The sequence below is a fragment of the Panulirus ornatus genome, chromosome 63 (assembly GCF_036320965.1).
Source record: "Panulirus ornatus isolate Po-2019 chromosome 63, ASM3632096v1, whole genome shotgun sequence".
Classification (NCBI taxonomy): Eukaryota; Metazoa; Arthropoda; class Malacostraca; order Decapoda; family Palinuridae; genus Panulirus; species Panulirus ornatus.
This window is the reverse complement of record NC_092286.1, coordinates 7,589,544-7,608,022: the sequence shown is the minus strand read 5'-3', so window position 1 is coordinate 7,608,022 and position 18,479 is coordinate 7,589,544. Positions and strand designations below refer to the sequence as shown.

General features: G+C 44.8%; 1 protein-coding gene across 7 annotated transcripts in view; it reads left to right on the top strand.

Annotated features, from left to right (window-relative positions):
- Nucleotides 1-18,479, top strand: part of Syt7 (Synaptotagmin 7) — a 586,302-nt gene that overhangs the window by 427,307 nt on the left and 140,516 nt on the right. For all 7 annotated transcript variants that reach the window (XM_071656733.1, XM_071656732.1, XM_071656731.1 and 4 more), the window contains one exon: nucleotides 27-270. In XM_071656733.1, coding sequence (XP_071512834.1) covers nucleotides 27-270 — 244 coding nt within the window. The remainder of the gene's footprint in view (nucleotides 1-26; nucleotides 271-18,479) is intronic.

Below are 18,479 nucleotides of genomic sequence, written 5' to 3'. Positions count from 1 at the left end.
CTTGTTGTTTCTCGCCTTTTCAACAGGAACTCCACGACTGCGCTGACGAAGGGGACGACGGCGGGCGGCGCCGCCTCCAGCAGCATCGGTGGTGCGACAGCAGGAGCAGGCGGGGGCCTGGGAGGGGCCAGCGCGGGCGGTGCAGGGTCCGCCAGCGGCGCTGGCAAAGGGGAGGACACCGCCGACGGCAAGGACTCCGCCGGGAGGCCTCTCGTCCCCGTGAACAAAAATCTGAGCAATGTTAAGGCGGAGCATGGGGCGCATCCCTCGGTGAGTACGTACCTGCGGCAGGGGAAGGGTGTCGGTCGTCCTTAGCACTAAACTCACTTGGAGGAGGAGGTGTTGTAGTAGTCAGGCCAGTAGGGTCTGTCTGTAGGGTGTAAGGGGGGTAGAGGAGTATGTGTGTGTGTGTGTCTCCACACACACACACTTAACCCAAGTAGCCTACAGTAGGGTGTGGGGACGAAAGTCTCGAAACGGCCATAATAGATGGTACGAAGTAGACCATCTGTGGCTGGCGAGGGGTACACGAGTATGGACCATCTGTGCAGTGCAGATGGTGCAGATGGACCTTTTAATTAATGGTCCAGGAAAAAAAAAAGAGGAGGAAGTAATGTTGTAGACTATATTGTATGGGTTAGAAGGAAAAGTGTATATATATATATGGTGGAACCATCTTTCTCTCAGCACAATGATTCAAGTTTCAGCAGAACTTGTGAGCCATGAGTTGTGATACAGCGTTAGGCATCAGTCAAGGTGGATAAATGTGAACGCTCTGTTGCTCTTGGTGTTGTCTGAATGTGTTCACATCTGTTTTGTTTTCCCCCATCATTACATTCCCTCTCAATAACCATTGCTGATACAAGTGGACATCGCGTCCCTGTGAGCCAGGACGGATGTACGTATGGTCTACTTCACTGTTCGTTGCAAAGTTTCGTGTTTTGTGTCGTTATTTGCTACCTTTAGTTTGCCTTGAATACGACTGTACAATCCCTAGGAATGGTGGTGAGGCCTTAGACTGTCTTTGAAATGGGTCTGGTCAAAGGCTGGGCCTATACATTGAAGGATCGTACCGTCGTGTTCAAGGATCGTACCCGTCGTGTTCAAGGGTCGTACCGTCGTGTTCAAGGATCGTACCGTCGTGTTCAAGGACCGTACCGTCGTATTCAAGGGTCGTAGCGTCGAGTTCAAGGATCATACCGTCGTATTCAAGGATCGTACCGTCGTGTTCAAGGACCGTACCGTCGTATTCAAGGATCGTAACGTCGAGTTCAAGGATCGTACCGTCGTGTTCAAGGATCGTACCGTCGTGTTCAAGGATCGTACCGTCGTATTCAAGGATCGTACAGTCGTATTCAAGGACCGTACCGTCGTGTTCAAGGACCGTACCGTCGTATTCAAGGATCGTACCGTCGTATTCAAAGATCGTACCGTCGTGTTCATGGATCGTACCGTCGTGCCCGATGTGGTCTGTATGCACCGTCGTATTTAGGTATATCATGTAAGAATGATTTATATTCAGAGATTACGTATTTCATTTCAAGCTGGGTTTTATCCCTTCACAATACTACACCTACGTACTTGTACAGGTGGAGGATGAGTGGAAGCGTTTATAGAGGTGATTTAATACATGAAGTGCGTCAAATATTTCCCCTCTGTATCTTTTGTGATGGGGGTGCAGCAGTGGTCTGGTCTGTCACGAATGGCTTTAGACGACAAGGGAGATAAAAAGATGAATAAGAAATCAGCTAAGCTGACCTCCGTACACAGAACACATGCACTAGTATCACCTTGTAAACATTGACATATGGATATATAGAAGAAAAATTTATTTTTCGTAATGAAATGTCGTATTTTGGTGATGTAAATGTTATATGATATTTGTTATGTTATTGCCCATTAGATATATTGAAGGACAATGCATTTTTTTTTGTTTTAAGATCTCGTATTTTGGATGTATCATACATAATATTCCTTATGTATGTGTATTGCATTCTAATACCTTTTAATAACCTCTCACTTTCGATTAGTTATCAGCTTTAGAGTTAAGATCAAGCTTGTTTTTTAGGGTCCTGATGACCTTCGGAGACTAGGTCAAGGTCCCAACAGATGAAGTAATTATAGAGATTAACTGTCTGAGTTTAGTCTCCCCTTATAGCGACGCTGACCTCTAGAGAAGATGGGTATGAATTTTCCCGTTTTCTCTCGTGGCAATTTCTTGGTTTTCTTTAACATCCCATGAGGGGATACTCTCGCATATTTCACATCCTCCCTGCATTATAGCCAGTATTTATCATAGTGAAGCTTTTACCGTAATGAAAGTTTTCAGGATGAATACCATCATTAAACGTTGTCACGAAAGTTACTTATTTGATAACCTTTTCTTTTTTTTTTTTTTTGTCTTGTCTCAAGGACTTGTAATGATGCGTTTGTAAGTGTATTCCAAGTAGTTGACTTAAGACTGTGTACAACTGTTAATCGAGTTATTGTTACATTGGGATCCCCATCCATCCTTCCGTCCTATAACATTTCATGGTCTCTCTCTCTCTCTCTCTCTCTCTCTCTCTCTCTCTCTCTCTCTCTCTCTCTCTCTCTCTCTCTCTCTCTCTCTCTATCCCTTTTAATTCCCTGTTTTTTTTCCCATTTTTTTTTCGTTTCTTCTTCATGATGCCCTTTGTCATTTGGTATCGTAGGTCCTCTTTATGACTCTCTCTCTCTCTCTCTCTCTCTCTCTCTCTCTCTCTCTCTCTCTCTCTCTCTCTCTCTCTCTCTCTCTCTCTCTGTACGTCCTCACCCACTATTAAAGTTGTTCCATTTCTCCAGCGCCTCGTGGTCCTCTGCAGGTTAATTATTCGCACACGTTCCTTAAAGTTCCACCGCTTTCTTGTATGGTCCGTATGTCCTCTTGTTACTTATGGTCTCCTGCTACTTAGATTCTTTTGCTACTTATGTCCTCTATGGTCTCTCCCTACTTTTTATACACTGTTGCTACTTATATTCTCATCTATTTATGTCCTGTTGCTACTTTTTATACTTTATTGCTACTTACTCATCCTACTTATGTCCTGTTGCTACTTTTTATACTTTATTGCTACTTACTCATCCTACTTATGTCCTGTTGCTACTTTTTATACTCTCTTGCTACTTACATTCCCTTGCTACTTATGTCCCGTTGCAACTTATAGTGTATTTTGCTACTTTGTGTTCTGCTTTGACATGTACCGCTTGGTTTATGGTCTTGACCTGCCCTGACGCAGCCACGTTGTGTTGATGACGTAGGAGGAGTTGTGTGTTGCCGAGGACCTGCTCGCTCGCCCCGAGGGAGTCCATCACTTCCCTCCTCCTGAGCGTAGCGCTGCAGGAGCCCCATAAAAGTGGACGTAGGATATATATATATATATATATATATATATATATATATATATATATATATATATATATATATATCCATTGCTTGAATTTGATGCGAAGTCTTTGTGACGTATATTGCTTCTGATAGCGTTTTGTTTCTCTCTCTCTCTCTCTCTCTCTCTCTCTCTCTCTCTCTCTCTCTCTCTCTCTCTCTCTCTCTCTCTCTGTAATCCCGATAGGTTGAAATTAAGATCGTGTTTTTCCTTCATGAACTAAATTGCCTTGACGCACGAAACTCGTGTTCCCATCGCGGGTTGGCTGGTGGACCGACCCGTGTCAAAATTTCACTTTCATGCAGGACAGCAGAGGGCCAGCAGCTGTTGCTGCTCCAGCGGCAGCAGCAGTTAAAGCGACACTGCTGTTCAACCCGGAACTAGTTCATCTCTGCCAGGGGGGGGGGGGTTAACGTCTACCACAAACACTCCACTCGGGCGGCAGCAGCAACAGCAGGGTAAGGAAGAGAGAGAGAGAGAGAGAGAGAGAGAGAGAGAGAGAGAGAGAGAGAGAGAGAGAGAGAGAGAGAGAGACTACCCATCACTCGGTTTACGCTCGTGAGACGACGCCCCTGGGGGGAGGGGGGGGGGGGGAATGATGTACATAAACAAACCCTGATTCACTCAGGATCGAAGCTTTATGACTCCTCCGTTCGTGGAGGAGGAAAGTCGTCTTTTATCACTTCCCTGAAGAACGAATCTTGAGTCGCTTCGCTTCTCGAGTCCCTTCCGTTGAAGGCGGAGTGAGCGAAGACTTCCTTGTCGTATCGCAAACTCTCATTTCATTTTCTATCCAGGAATGGTGACAGATTGTGAAGCCTGACTCATGTCGCCATGACTCAGAGGACCAGGACTTCGATCTCGGCATGTCTAATGGGGCTTCGAGCTAAATGAACCCTGAAACATTGAGGTGTTTGAAGCAGTTCACTCGAAGCAAAAAAATTTTTACATAGGATCTTTACGTTATTCTTCTTGAATTGGTTCTGAATGGCTCACGACTGTGAGGCAGGCGGGTGTACATGTCATGCAGAAAGCACACGCTAAATTGTGAATAAGACGATCAATTGGACCCCATTTTGCTGCGTGTGTATATGTGTGTGTGTGTGTCTTCTTCGAGAGCTGTGAACGCCTGTCATTGGTATAAAAGAGCAATGACGGAAACGTGACACCTGGACCATTTCTTTATAGTATCTTTATAGACCCATTTGTCTATGATGAGGTTATCTACTAGAGAACAGGGCATGGAAGAGCCAGATAACATTAGACCTGATGGTCTATGACGAGGTTATCTGCTGGAGGATAGACAACACATGGGAAGACCAGATAACGGAAGACCTGATGGTCTCTGACGAGGTTATCTGCTGGAGGACAGTACACGAGAAGGACAGATAACACAAGACCTGATGGTCTATTACCAGGTTATCTGCTGGAGGACAGTACATGGGAAGGACAGATAACACAAGACCTGATGGTCTATGACGAGGTTATCTGCTGGAGGACAGTACATGGGAAGGACAGATAACACAAGACCTGATGGTCTATGACGAGGTTATCTGCTGGAGGATAGTACATGGGAAGGACAGATAACACAAGACCTGATGGTCCATGACGAGGTTATCTGCTGGAGGATAGTACATGGGAAATAACAAAGGAACCTTATGATCGAAGATTAAGTAATCTTATGCAGGCTAGTAATAAGATCTTATTTCCCTTGTCTGATAATTTCGTTGTGCAGTTGACGGTAACAGACGAAGATAACAACACCAGGTGTTCTGCAGTTAACCATATCATTAAAATAGATTTTTTTTTCTCGTAATCACAGGAACAGATATTCTTTTTTTTTTTACCGTATGAGTTTCTAACCTCACAGACGATATTTTTTTCCCCCACAATATGAATCGCACAGATATTTTTACCACCTTAACTCCACTGATTTTTCCTCAACACAGGGAGCGAAAAATTTTCATATATTTCGGAATATTTTTTTTTTTTCCGTACCTTTCCTCATTAGCTTTGGTCTCGGTGAGATATATGCGGAAATGATTTTAAAAAAGGTGATAACTTAATTAAGACTGTGCTAATGAAGGCTCGTTAAGGGGGAGCAGAGGGTTAAATGAATGGGTAAGAGGAAAGTATAGCTGGCACGATAGTTTGAGCGTAAGAGATAACTCGGGAACAAGTTAAATGGTGGAAAGATATCAATGAAAAAATATTAAAAAAAAAAGATATAGAAATGTAAAGTAACTGGCAACTGAGTTGTGGTGTTGCCAGAACGTCGTCCCTTTTTGAAGTATATTTCGTTTCGCTTTTGTTTTGTTTTTTCCTCTCGTTTTGTTAGTGTTGTTCTCGCCATTATATTCTTCTTTTTCGATCCCTTTTTTTATTATCATTTCTTGCCAATATTCTCTAATATTTGTATGTCTTTATATATATATGTGATGTGATTATCAAACGAAAGTGCACTTGGGAACTTATCCTGCCTCATTTCCCCGTGGACTCATAGGAATATATATATATATATATATATATATATATATATATATATATATATATATATATATATATATATATACACACAAAGTAAATAAATATCCAAACTTCAGTCTGCAGTGCTCAACCTCGCAGCGCAATGTATCTCAAAGCCATTTAAAAGAATGTCAGAGTTAAATGTCAAGTTAAATGGCTGTAAAGGGAATGACCTGTCTATATATTTTTCACATAACGACCACGTCAGCAGTTGTTGGCCTGACACACACACACACACATTATATATATATATATATATATACATATATATATATATATATATATATATATATATATATATATATATATATATATATATATTGTTGCTAGATAAGAATGCATTCATTCGGGGTCAAGCTACTGTGACCTTACCTTACCTTTAACTGACCCAGGACAAAAGTTCAGGGTCGGACGGGGTGCTGTGTTAATCCCTTAAGCATTGACGGAACGACCCTTGAGCACGAGGGAAGGTACGACCCTTGAGCACGAGGGAAGGTACGACCCTTGAGCACGAGGGAGGGTACGACCCTCGAGCATGATGGCACGACCCTTGAACACGAGGGAAGGTACGACCCTTGAGCACGAGGGAAGGTACGACCCTTGAGCACGAGGGCGGGTACGACCCTTGACCTTGACCCTTCTTAAAAGGTCAGGTCAGTGGCCACGCTATCATAGCCAAGGGGTCGTACCGTCGTCGTGTTCGACGATCGTCCCGTCGTGCTCAGGGGGTCGTCGTCGTAACGTCGTGCTCGAGAGAGAGAGAGAGAGAGAGAGAGAGAGAGAGAGAGAGAGAGAGAGAGAGAGAGAGCAAGAAAAAGGAGAAAAAATTTATATTGTATTTTCCATGCCCAACTCGTCGTTAATACGCAACTGTCACGAGCCATTACATTATCGTTAAACCAATCTGCTATAACGACCTCATTACACAAGGCCCTCGTGGGGTCACTTACAACGTTGGTATAACTGAGGCAAAATGTTGATTGCCGGCAAATGCCTTTTAATTACGTTTGTTTATTGAGTCTATATTTTAGGTTTCCATGTCGCCCAGTAACTGGTTTATCTTTTATTTATTAGGTTTGAAATTCGTCCAATAATTGTTCGATACTTTATATTTAGGGTTCCGCTTTGGCTTGATATATATATATATATATATATATATATATATATATATATATATATATATATATGTATATGTATATAACATTTTGATTTCATTGACGAAATAACTTTGTACCACCATATATATGGGTTTTTCATTGATAGCATTTTAATCTCATTACCTTGATATTCTTCATATATGTAGTCCCACTTTAACCCCACTATGTTTTGAATGTATAATTCGAGTTTTTTTTCCCCAAGTTACGTTTTTTATTTTGTTTTTTAATCGGTTTCATTTTGGCTCCCTGATAGTGTTTACTTTTCATATTGGGGAGGTTTTCGTTTTCTAACACCGTGACGCTTCGATAATCAGGGTAGTCTCTTCTATATAACAAGCTGACATGGCCTGCCCTTCGAAGACAGTCCAGTTTTGTTTTTATTTCCCCCCATTAATGGATGGAAACAACCTGGTTGTTGTTGGTGGTGGTGATGGTGGTGGACTCGTTGGTGATGGTGGTGGACTCGATGGTGATGGTGGTGGACGTGTTGGAGATGGTGTTGGTGAAGCTTCCTCCACCACTGCTGCTGGGGATCGCCGTCCTGACCGGTGGATTAACGAGTGACACGAAGGCAATTGTGGAGGGGCTTAACTAGCGGCGGCGGGTGTGACGTGGTCATCTCGAACGACCTTGGTGCGTGGATGTGGGTGGGAGTGAGGAAGGGGGGGGGGGTAATGAGGGGAATGGGGGGATGGGGGGAAAATGGGAGTCAGGGACGGTGGTGGTGGTGGTGGTGGTGGTGATTAGAGGGGGAATGGGGGAGAGAGAGAGGGGGGGAGGACCTGGTAATGATAAGGGTTCGTTTGGGGGGAGAAGAGAGAGAGAGAGAGAGAGAGAGAGAGAGAGAGAGAGAGAGAGAGAGACGGGTACGTGGGGTTGGGTTGGGTTGGGTTGGGTTGGATTGAGCAGCACATGTGTGTGTGTGTGTTTGTGTGACAGGAAATGGTGTTAGAACTGTTCCTGTTGCTGTTCTTGCTTCTGCTCCTCCTCCTGCTGGGTTCTTTTCGTGCGTGGTCGACCCTCGCCACAGCACCAGAGACGTTTTCCACCAAGACACAAGACAGTGACATCCCATATGGAACAAGATACGTTATCCTGTAAACAGACGCCTCGATGCACAAGATGAAGATTATGTGGAGGAGGAGTGGTCGGGAGCCGTGTATACAGTAGTGATGAGAGGAGAAAAAGAAACTCCGTGGACTCGCACAGCCAGCAGACGACGCTCCCAAAACCAGCAGACTCTCTCTTTATTTCACATCCTTGTGTCTGTGATAACAGGAGGGTAGCAGACGCCAGCCTCGGGTTATATCATCTACATAAACAGATGGATAAACAAACTGGCCTCTACCTCTGGTTGGTGGTACCTTCCCAGGAGGAAGGTTTAAAAAAAAAAAAAAGGAAAACCTTCATTCGCCTCATTATATCATCCATCATGGAGTCTGTACACACGGACACTTCCTTACGTAAACAAGAAGAACCATAGTGGATTCTGACCCTCTTTGTTTTGGTCGACTTTTGTTTTGGTCGACTGTTGTTTTCGTCGACTGTTTCCCTCGCTCGAGTCGAGTATTACAAATTTACGGGTTCGAATGACAAAGAGTTTTACCGACAAATTATCTGAGCTGGCGCCTAGCGATCACCGTAAGAATATCTGTTACGAAGAACGAGTTGTGTTGAGTTACTGGCTGTGTGTGTGTGTGTGTGTGTGTGTGTGTGTGTGTGTCTAGGCTGAATGCCAGCAGCCCATTGCGCGGGTGAGGTAGAAAGAAAGGAAGACAACCTGGGTCATAGGAGTGGAACTTAGCAGCCACTGAATGACTAGGATCACTGCGCTGCTTGGAAGCTATAAGGGGATCCTCATAGCATGGAAATTTGCCCTCAGGGCTTCGGGGGAGCGACTCGACTGAATCTTACATACTATCTGTCGGTACTGTAGAAAAAAAAAATAGAAGACCTTTTGGAAATTGTTTTTCAGTGTACCTGTAACTGTTTTGGGGACGTCTCGTTTATCTATACATTGTACATGAAGTTCTCTTGTATCAGAAACAACGGAAAACCCACTTCTTCACCCAGTTGCAATTTTAAGATCAATTTCAGGTTACAAACTTGAGACAGTTCGCGGGGGGGAGGGGGGTAAAAAAAAGATCTTTTGTTGATCCGCCTCGCCTTCGCGCTAACATTTAGAAGATATTGAATCCCATTGTGAAGGATCGTAGACTATAAACTTTGTAGATGTTTTATTGTACAGTGGCTCCCTCCTGGTATATTGTGGTGGTTGCTTGTGCTCTGGGGAAAATATAGAGGTATAGAAATTGTTCCGATTGCAAGGGCGACAAACAAAAAAAGATACTCGTATATTCAAAGAAAATATATAGTTTTCTTAGAATATCTGTCGTCGTAACAGATGTATCCTCTCGCACACAAACATTTATACACTTATACGTGCGGTATCCAGCTAGTGATCACGCATATACAGAACTAACACAGAAAGACAAGGATATATCTTATTATTATGTTAGGAGTAGGATCCCCCTCCCCCACCTTCTGTTTTTTCGTATAAAGCCGTAAAGAGAGAGAGAGAGAGAGAGAGAGAGAGAGAGAGAGAGAGAGAGAGAGAGAGACCCCGGGCCATTCATCTTTTTATGTGAGGGATGGAGGAAGGGGAGGGAGAGAGGGGGTAGTAGGGCGAAGGAAAATAATGAGAGACAGGGAAACTCATATATTCAGATATGGCGACTTGCTCTACAGTAGCTGGGGTGTGAGGGAGGAACCCTTGTTATTTCATTGTTGTCCCAGAGGCCTCGCCTGCCTCGACTCCGCTGGCGAGTTTGTCAGTTTCAGACATTGCCAGCCTCACTGGGGAGACGAGGTAGATGAGCTGGATGCATTTAGCATGAGGTTAATCACGGGAAACCAGCAGACCAACTCCTCTCTCTCTCTCTCTCCTCTCTCTGTGTATCTCTGAAAGTTTCCTGGTGAGGCTGGTACTGACCAGCAGAGAGGTTCTGTTTCCTAGTGAAGTAAGCCACGCGAGGTTATATACTAACCCTCCTCCCGCCACACACCTCAGCCTAGGCTCTGGCTAGACAATGTGGCTATTGGAAGTCGAGTCTGTGGTCTGTTGGCTCGCAAAAGGTGTTCGTTGATGCCTGTATCACTGCGTGAGGGAATGGCGGGGTCTTTGCCCAAATTGGTTTAGCAAGGGAAAGCTCATTCGCTTCGTTTCTCACTGGCTGGGGCCATATTCCTCCCTAAGCCCTCTCTATCTATTCATCTATCCAGCTGTCTATCTATCTGTCTATATCTACATACACCTGTTTTCCTTGGAACTCGACCCTGCAGGTGGTAGCACTGGTAACCGGGAATTGTTTCTGGCGCCTCTGTACCATCGTCAGCAGAGGAGAGCGAGTCCAAGATGCCATCGCTGTGGACCTCCTCTTCGTCCCATATGATCCCTCCCTCACCTCCTCACTCCTCCTGCTTCCGCGTGCAGCGCACCCACCCAGCCGCATGATAGGGGTCCCGAGGCTGTCTAACTAAATGTATATGTATTTATATCCTGTCTCCTCGTCTCCCCTACCACACACACACACACACACACACACACACACACACACACACACACATCAGTGTCATTCTCCTTATGATTCTCCCTCATGATCCCACTAGCCATCCTCCAGTCTCTCCCTCTCTCTCTCTGAGACCAATGTGGCACGGGCTGAACCCGTTCCGCTCGCTCCTTCCGTTCCTATCATCTTCTTCCCTTCCATCTGCCAACTAGGTAATTGGTGTTGTCATTCTAATAAAGCCGCCTGGGATGGCATGGTATGGCAAGGCAAGCAGTGGGGTACTTTATTGGTGGGTGAGGAAGATGAGAACTTTGTGTTTCCTCTCTCTCTCTCTCTCTCTCTCTCTCTCTCTCTCTCTCTCTCTCTCTCTCTCTCTCTCTCTCTCTCTCTCTCTCTCTCTCCCCTGGGGTAATGAGAGGGGAAATCAAGAGGCAGCAGGAAACACTAGCAGTAGCAGCAACACCAGTAGAAGTAGCAGCAACAACAACAGTAGCAGTAACAGCAGCAGCAGTCATACAGCCTCTGGAACAGACAAGGTCATCATGACTCCATCTAGGTCATCGTGACTCCATCTAATACAGAAAACGTGTTTAGAGTCTTTCCTGGGTTTCTAGGTCACAGGGATTGGTTTCAATGGCTTGTTCCAATACCACGTGAAACTAGTTGGTTTCAAAGGTGAGTAGTGTTGAGAGAGGGAGGGAGAGGTAGCCCTACGTGGGAGTGAGCCGACAGGAGCCCGTAGGGCCCGAATCTGCTACTTCCATGTACATAATCGTGTTGAAATAATGTCTATATCACACTCTGAGTACATTAGCTCGCACAGTACACTGTGATGCTGAAGCGACGATACCTTCCGTCATCCGCGTGTGGGCGGAGTCGTGTAAACCACCTCCTCCCTCCCTCCCTCCCCGCGGAAGCGGAGCGTTGTGATTGGTGCGTCTCGCCCCATTGAGAGGAATAATGCAACGCGTTCATGACGCGACACGGAGACGGTCTGGCCAACGTCGCAGACCCACTCAAGGTCAACAGCAGGTCAGGGAGACGTGTTGGTAAGTCACTGGATGGTCAAGAATCGTCGCTGGCCTCAAAGGAGGGAGGGACGGGAGGACATGACCCGATAGGTGTTTCAGGTCACAATGGGTCACGGGAGGAAAGTTCTTTGATGGTCTTCTCTCAGACGCCTAACAGTCTCTGAAGCGTGACGGATATTTTAACGGATATGATTTGGTCGTATACAATTGTGGTTACGTACGACACGTAACGGGGACGTGACCTTAATGACCACCGGGGTCATACAAGGTCACTTTGGTCACAAAAGGTGATGGCAATACGTGGTTGATGCCTCTTTCTCATACGAGGTCACACCGATCACTAGAAGGGGGGAAGGAGCAGACCGATGTTTTCAGCGTCAATTAAGCGTTATATCAGCGTCTGGTTCAGCGAGTTTCCTATACGTCTGGGCGATTTTCGCGGCGTTATTTTGTAAACTCAGTGGACCTCGTTGACCCTTACGAGCAACCAGGTAATAACGGCGTAAACCTGGATTCCGAGCCCTTTTTTTTTCACCCCTGAGGCAAGTGTTTGTACCAGAGGTGGAGTTTTGAGTGGTCAACAAGTTGTTGCATTCAGAACACACTTAATTGGCCCCGCCGGTGATGACGGAGGCTCGGACGTTAGGTGGTGATAGCAGTGGGAATGGTGGTGGGTGTTGGTGGGAATGGTGGTGTGAATGGCCTTCGTGCTGGTGGTGATGGTAAGATTTGTGGTTAGGTGGTGTTGGTGGGAATGGTGATGATGGTGGTGTTGGTGGAAATGGTAATCGTGGTGTTGGTGGGAATGGTGGTGTTGGTGGGAATGGTACTGGTGGTGTTGATGGGAATGGCCTTGATGGTGGTAATGGTAGGAATCGTGGTGTAGGTGTGGTGATGGGGATTGTGTTGGTAGGAATGGTTGATGATTTGGTTGTGTGGGGGATAATGATGATGATGATGATGATGATTTTTATGTTTCTGTTGTTTAGGAATGTTGGAGAAAATGGTGTGTGTGTGTGTGTGTGTGTGTGTGTGTGTGTGTGTGTGTGTGTGTGTGTGTGTGTGTGGTGGGGGATGGTCATAATGGAAGTAATAGTAATAGTTGTGGTTATGGTAATCGTTGTTATTGCTGGCGTTGTCGTATTCGAAGGAGCAGAACTAGTAGTTGTGGTTGTGTTTCTATTGATGATGGTTGTTATGGTATAGCTAGATGGTAATGCTAACAACATTAAAGGTCAGAAATTGAAACTTGTTGTGAAGGACGCATGTAAAGATGGCACGACCTCCCACCTCCAGAAGTAAATATCAAACATATGCTGAAATTCTAGTTAGTCCTGTGTGTCTGTGGGTTAGACCTGGTTTGGCATGGTTAGGTTTGGCTGCAACATACAGGAGTGGCTGGAACCCTGACCCCTGACCTATTACCTAGTGACCTTGTTATCACCCCATTATCAGAGATGCTTAAGTGACATAAGAATCAGTGAATACATAAAACATCTCTCTGTTCCTCCTTCCTCATTGCATTGGCCATATATATTTTTTTCATATTCATTTCCTTATTTTTGGTGGAGTGAGGAAAGTGCCAGACCACTTTACCAGGTGACCTTCGCTGAAATATTCAAATGTTTTTCCACCCCAGTGAGACACGAGGCTAATACCATGTAATCATTCTTTATGGCTGAATATAGAATGATTAAGAGTCTTGTCCGTCTTATCATCGTAGGCATGATGTAAACCTGTTCTGAATATCCGTAATGAACATGGGATGCTGGACTCCCATCTTTTATTATATTCCATGGTCCCTTTTTTTTCACCCAGATGCTCGTGCAGGGATGGTTGATCATCCTTGATCATACTGGAAGCATTGATCGTTTTCTGGTGCATTTGGGATGCTTTTCATCGTCCTGGGGAAGGAATGTTTCTCGCTAGAAACGTCTTGTACTCTTCTCTTAACCATCCTGGGAATGGATTAGCTCCCCTGGTGGCGCAGATCACCCTGGGGAAGGAAGTACTCCTTTCAAAGTATCTCGTTCATGCCCTCGATTATCCTAAGTTAGGAATTTATAGTCCCCTTGCGGCATCTGTAGTACGTGGCCTGCATCCTTCTACGAAGGGATGGAAGGAGGAAAGAAAGGAGGGGAGGAGGGAGGTAGGAAGGAGGGAGGGAGGAAGGAAAGGAGGGAGGAAGGAAGTAGGAAGGGAGGAAGGGGGGGACGAAGGAAGGAATGAAAGGAGGGAGGGAGGAAGGAAGGAAAGAAAGGAGGGAGGGAGGAGGGAAGGGAGGAAGATAGGAAGGAAGTGAGGGAGGAAGCCTCCTCTTCCTCTCCCTGGCACGTATCGTGGGATACGACAAGACACAATGTAGTGAACTCCATTATAACTTTGTGTGGGTTGTGTCACCGTCGGTGGGAAGGGCGGCACTGGTAGAGTGAGGCGCGGGTGATGCACTACACCTAACACTCCTGCTACCTGGAAGGGATACCTCCTCCTCCTCTTCTTCTTCCTCCTCCTCCTCCTCCTCCTCCTCCTCCTCCTCCTCCTCCTCCTCCTCCTCCTCCTCCTCCTCCTCTTCTTCTTCTTCCTCCTCCTCCTGTGTTCACGTTATTGCCCACTAGAGCAACCTCCCCACTGGCATTACTACCACCATGGTTCTCGAGTCTCCCTCCTGCAGTAGCGTCTCCGTCAGTAGGAGCAGCGGGTCTTCGCAACACCTCCCAGCTTCGTGTATTGCACGACCTCGCAACACTCGCTCGGTTTAGATTCGTCGTATTACGCCGTCTGGATACGTTCAGACATTATGATCATCATCCATATCGTGAGAACGACTGACTCTCTCGTGTTGACGTAAGATAACATGTTGAGCACGACGGGACCAGCCCTTGAGCACGACGGTACGGACCTTGAGTGTAAGGGGCTGGCTTGCCTTTAGGAAGACCCCGTGAGGGTAATAAGACTTAAGGCTTGGCCACCGTAGGGCAATGGGTCGTACCGTCGTGTGCTCGGGGGGTCGTACCGTCGTGTGCTCGGGGGGTCGTACCGTCGTGTGCTCCGGGGGGTCGTACCATCGTCGTACTCAAGGGTCGTAAGGTATTGTTCATGGGTCGTACCTTCATGCATAGAGGTCATCATGTTTCGTGCGCACAGGGTCAGATGATCTCTCTCTCTCTCTCTCTCTCTCTCTCTCTCTCTCTCTCTCTCTCTCTCTCTCTCTCTCTATCTATCTATCTATCTATCTATCACTCTATCTATCTATCGTTATATTTCTGCTTTTCTGGAGAATCTGATAATCTCTATTTCTTCTGTAGTTCGAGTTTAGTCAAACCCATTTTCGTCCTGGGTTGTGGTCGTAATAGAATCAGAAACTTGGACAGTTTTATAAAAGAATGAGATCGGGAAAGATGACTTTATTTGACTTGCTAAAAGAGTCGTTTCTTTTTTTTATCTCCTCTCTAGCAGTTAAGATTGGATTATGTGAGCACTTTTAACAAATAAAAGTTTTTCCAGTTCACAAATTATGGTAAGTTTTGACTTTCCATCTGCCATTAGGGGATTACGCGCGCTTCCGCCCGTGGCTTGGTAGACTAATGAATGAATTAAAGGTTTTGGTTAACACAGAGAGTAGACGGGTTGAACCTAAAGTCAAATGATTAATATAATACTTTCTAATCAAGTTAGTGATTCAAATCATGATCAATATGGTCTCTCATCAAAAGTAGACCTTAGAAGAAGGATAGAAATGACAAAAGAGTTATAGAAAAAAAAGAATTTGAAATTCAGAAGGATAATTTCCTGGTTTTCGCTCATATTTCACATATTCGTTATCATTTTCCCATTTATGAACGTGTCAGTGCAGTCAGTATGGCAAGCTAGAGACTGGGGATTTTAAACGAATGAGGCCTTGTCTGCGTCTCTCCCGAACGCAATCCTCGCTTAGGCGGGAAAACGACAGTGAACAAGTACGAAATTAAGGAGGTAAAGACACGGTTCCTCATATCCCATAACTTTCCTCCCCCCCTAAACCACCACCCTCCTCTCTCACACCATCTGTTCTGCCTCAGGTGGGACTTGCTTCGTTCTTTTCCTCGTATCTCGTTTCCCTGTCACGACCAGGCACCCCCTTCACCTGTGCCCAAGCCAATGCAGTATTTGGAATTAGTCTCCGACGAATAAATTGTCCAATGCTGCTGCTCCTCCTGGTGTTGTTGGCAAGCCTCCGTTATTAGAAGGTCAAGAGCACCCGAAATGTCCTTTCGTTGTTTTCTTCTTGGAGGGTGGCGAGGCAGGAAAGGTTCAACTTGTATACTAAAGTTACTTGGAGGGACAGTGTGAAGGAGGAGGAAGAGGACGAGGAGGGAAAAAAAATTTATGTACTTCATGCCAGGGGTGACGATACTTTTTTGGGCGGATGTACATACGTCCTACTGAGTGAAGAGATACACCGTCGTCTTCACTAAGAATAGAAAACGAGATAAGGTACTGATAGAGAATGTGTTGTGGGTGTGAAATCATTCGACCATTTTTTGTCTTTGCCATCGGTTAGGTTACGACACTAGTAGCAAGATGGTACGACCCCCTGAGCGCAGGAGTACGATTGCTAGTTACGATAGCCTGACGATTGACTTGATCTTTTGTGAAAGGGTCAGGTCAAGGGCCAGGTAAGCCATCGTACCCAAGGGCCGTGTCGTCCTCCTCAAGGCGCCAGTCAAAGGCCAGTGGATCCTCAACCCCCAGTCTCCCAGGAGCGTTTAAGTCCATACCACAGGGTTTCCACTGCAGGTACGAGTGAACACTCACAGCCACAGAACAGAAGAACATACAGAACACCTTCCTCCCCCCCACAATCCCTTCAGACCTATAGAACACCCCCTCCCACATCCCTCCAGATCTTTATAAAACAAAGGAAATAAAACGTCCACAAAATATAGTCTTTCGAGTGAGTTCGCTATTTAACCCGCTTGAGCGAGGTAGCGTCAGGAACAGATGACCGAACCTTAGATGAAATGATAAAAGAAAAAGAGATAAAAAATTTTAGCTCCCGAAATACCTCACCAAATGTATATATATATATATTTGTCTGCATTTATCATGTATACTAATTCGAGATTATTTCTGTTATCATCCGAACGGAAACACGGAGCTCGGTGTTATAATATTGTTAGTGTATAGAAAAAGAAAGAAGAAAAGACGTCATTGAGAAAGTTATATATATACATATACCCTTTACGGATGATGGTCCTATACATATACGTTCCCTCTCTCACATATCCTTGTGTCAATGTGGTATTTTAGTGGGTAACTCTTTAACAAAGACGATAGATGGGTTACTAGATCACAGAGTCGTCGCCGTTCAATAGATCATTGTCAATCTTGAACATCATAGAAACTAACAACATCGTTTATAACCGAGTCGGAAATCATTGATCTTCGTTGATCATTTAAAAAAAATCTTCCGTTTTTTAATCTTAATATCAACCGATGTATGATGTCGTATTGGCTGTATTCCTTTCTCTCTCTCTCTCTCTCTCTCTCTCTCTCTCTCTCTCTCTCTCTCTCTCTCTCTCTCTCTCTCTCTCTCTCTCTCTCTCCTGATCGTTGTAATCCCCCAGGGAAGCCAAGCGTATCATAACAAACCTCACTATTGTGTCTTATTTTTTTTCTTAGTTTCCTTTCGTCTTGATATCATGTGTGTGTGTGTGTGGGGTGGCGGCGAGTGAGTGATTAACTCGGAACAATGGAACAAGCGGAGGCAGGCAAAGGCCAGTAGCAGTAGCAACAGCAGCAGAGCTGCGATCAGTCACGCCAAGCAAGGCCAAGCACCAGAGATATATATATATTCATATAGGCGGGTGTTTTACGACCATTTTTTCTTCACCACCCGTACAACACCAACCCCACAAGGGAGGCAGAAGTCAATTGATCGTGCCTAGATGTTCCTGGCTCTGGCGACAGTCCATCACTGTGACAAATGACCGTAATTAATCTCTTAAGCCTGACTCGTAATGAGGCCATGAATAATGCGCACACACACACACACACACACACACACACACACCGCTTGCCATTGCGCCGCGAGACCGAGGGGGGAAAAAGTATATATATATATATATATATTTACCTTTCACAAGGCTGTTATCATATGGGAGAACCATCTCGTCAAATGAGTGCTCACGAGGTCTATCCTTTCCCTGCTACTGACTGCAGCACACCCTCGAAACTATGAGAAGCCCTTGGTAAAAGAGTTCCTAAGGGGATGTGTTTTTTTGAAATATATATTTAGTATTTTTTTTTAAATGTATATGAATATATTTCATTCAATAAAGATCTCTGTGTTAATCCAGGAAAGAGAGAGAGAGAGAGAGAGAGAGAGAGAGAGAGAGAGAGAGAGAGAGAGAGAGAGAGAGAGAGGGCCGTCGTACACCAATCTTTAATTACTGCTAATAACACTGAACTGGGAGGAAAAGTCCCTGCGGTTCTTCGCTAGCTGACCAGAACTTTATACTCCATTTAAGAATTTTACGAGACCCTGTGGGGGGCCCCAGGGATCCAATATCTTTCGTCCGTGTGATGGAGAAATTTCAATGTAAAAGTTAATATGAAATCAATTTTTCTTTATTCAAATATTTTTATTTTCGATTCTATTCAGATTTTTTTTTCTTTTCAAATTTTTTTTTCTTTTCAAAGATTTTTTTCTTTTCAAATATTTTTTCTTCTTTTCAAAGATTTTTTTTCAAATTTTTTTTCTTTTCAAAGATTTTTTTCTTTTCAAAGATTTTTCTTCTTTTCAATTTTTTT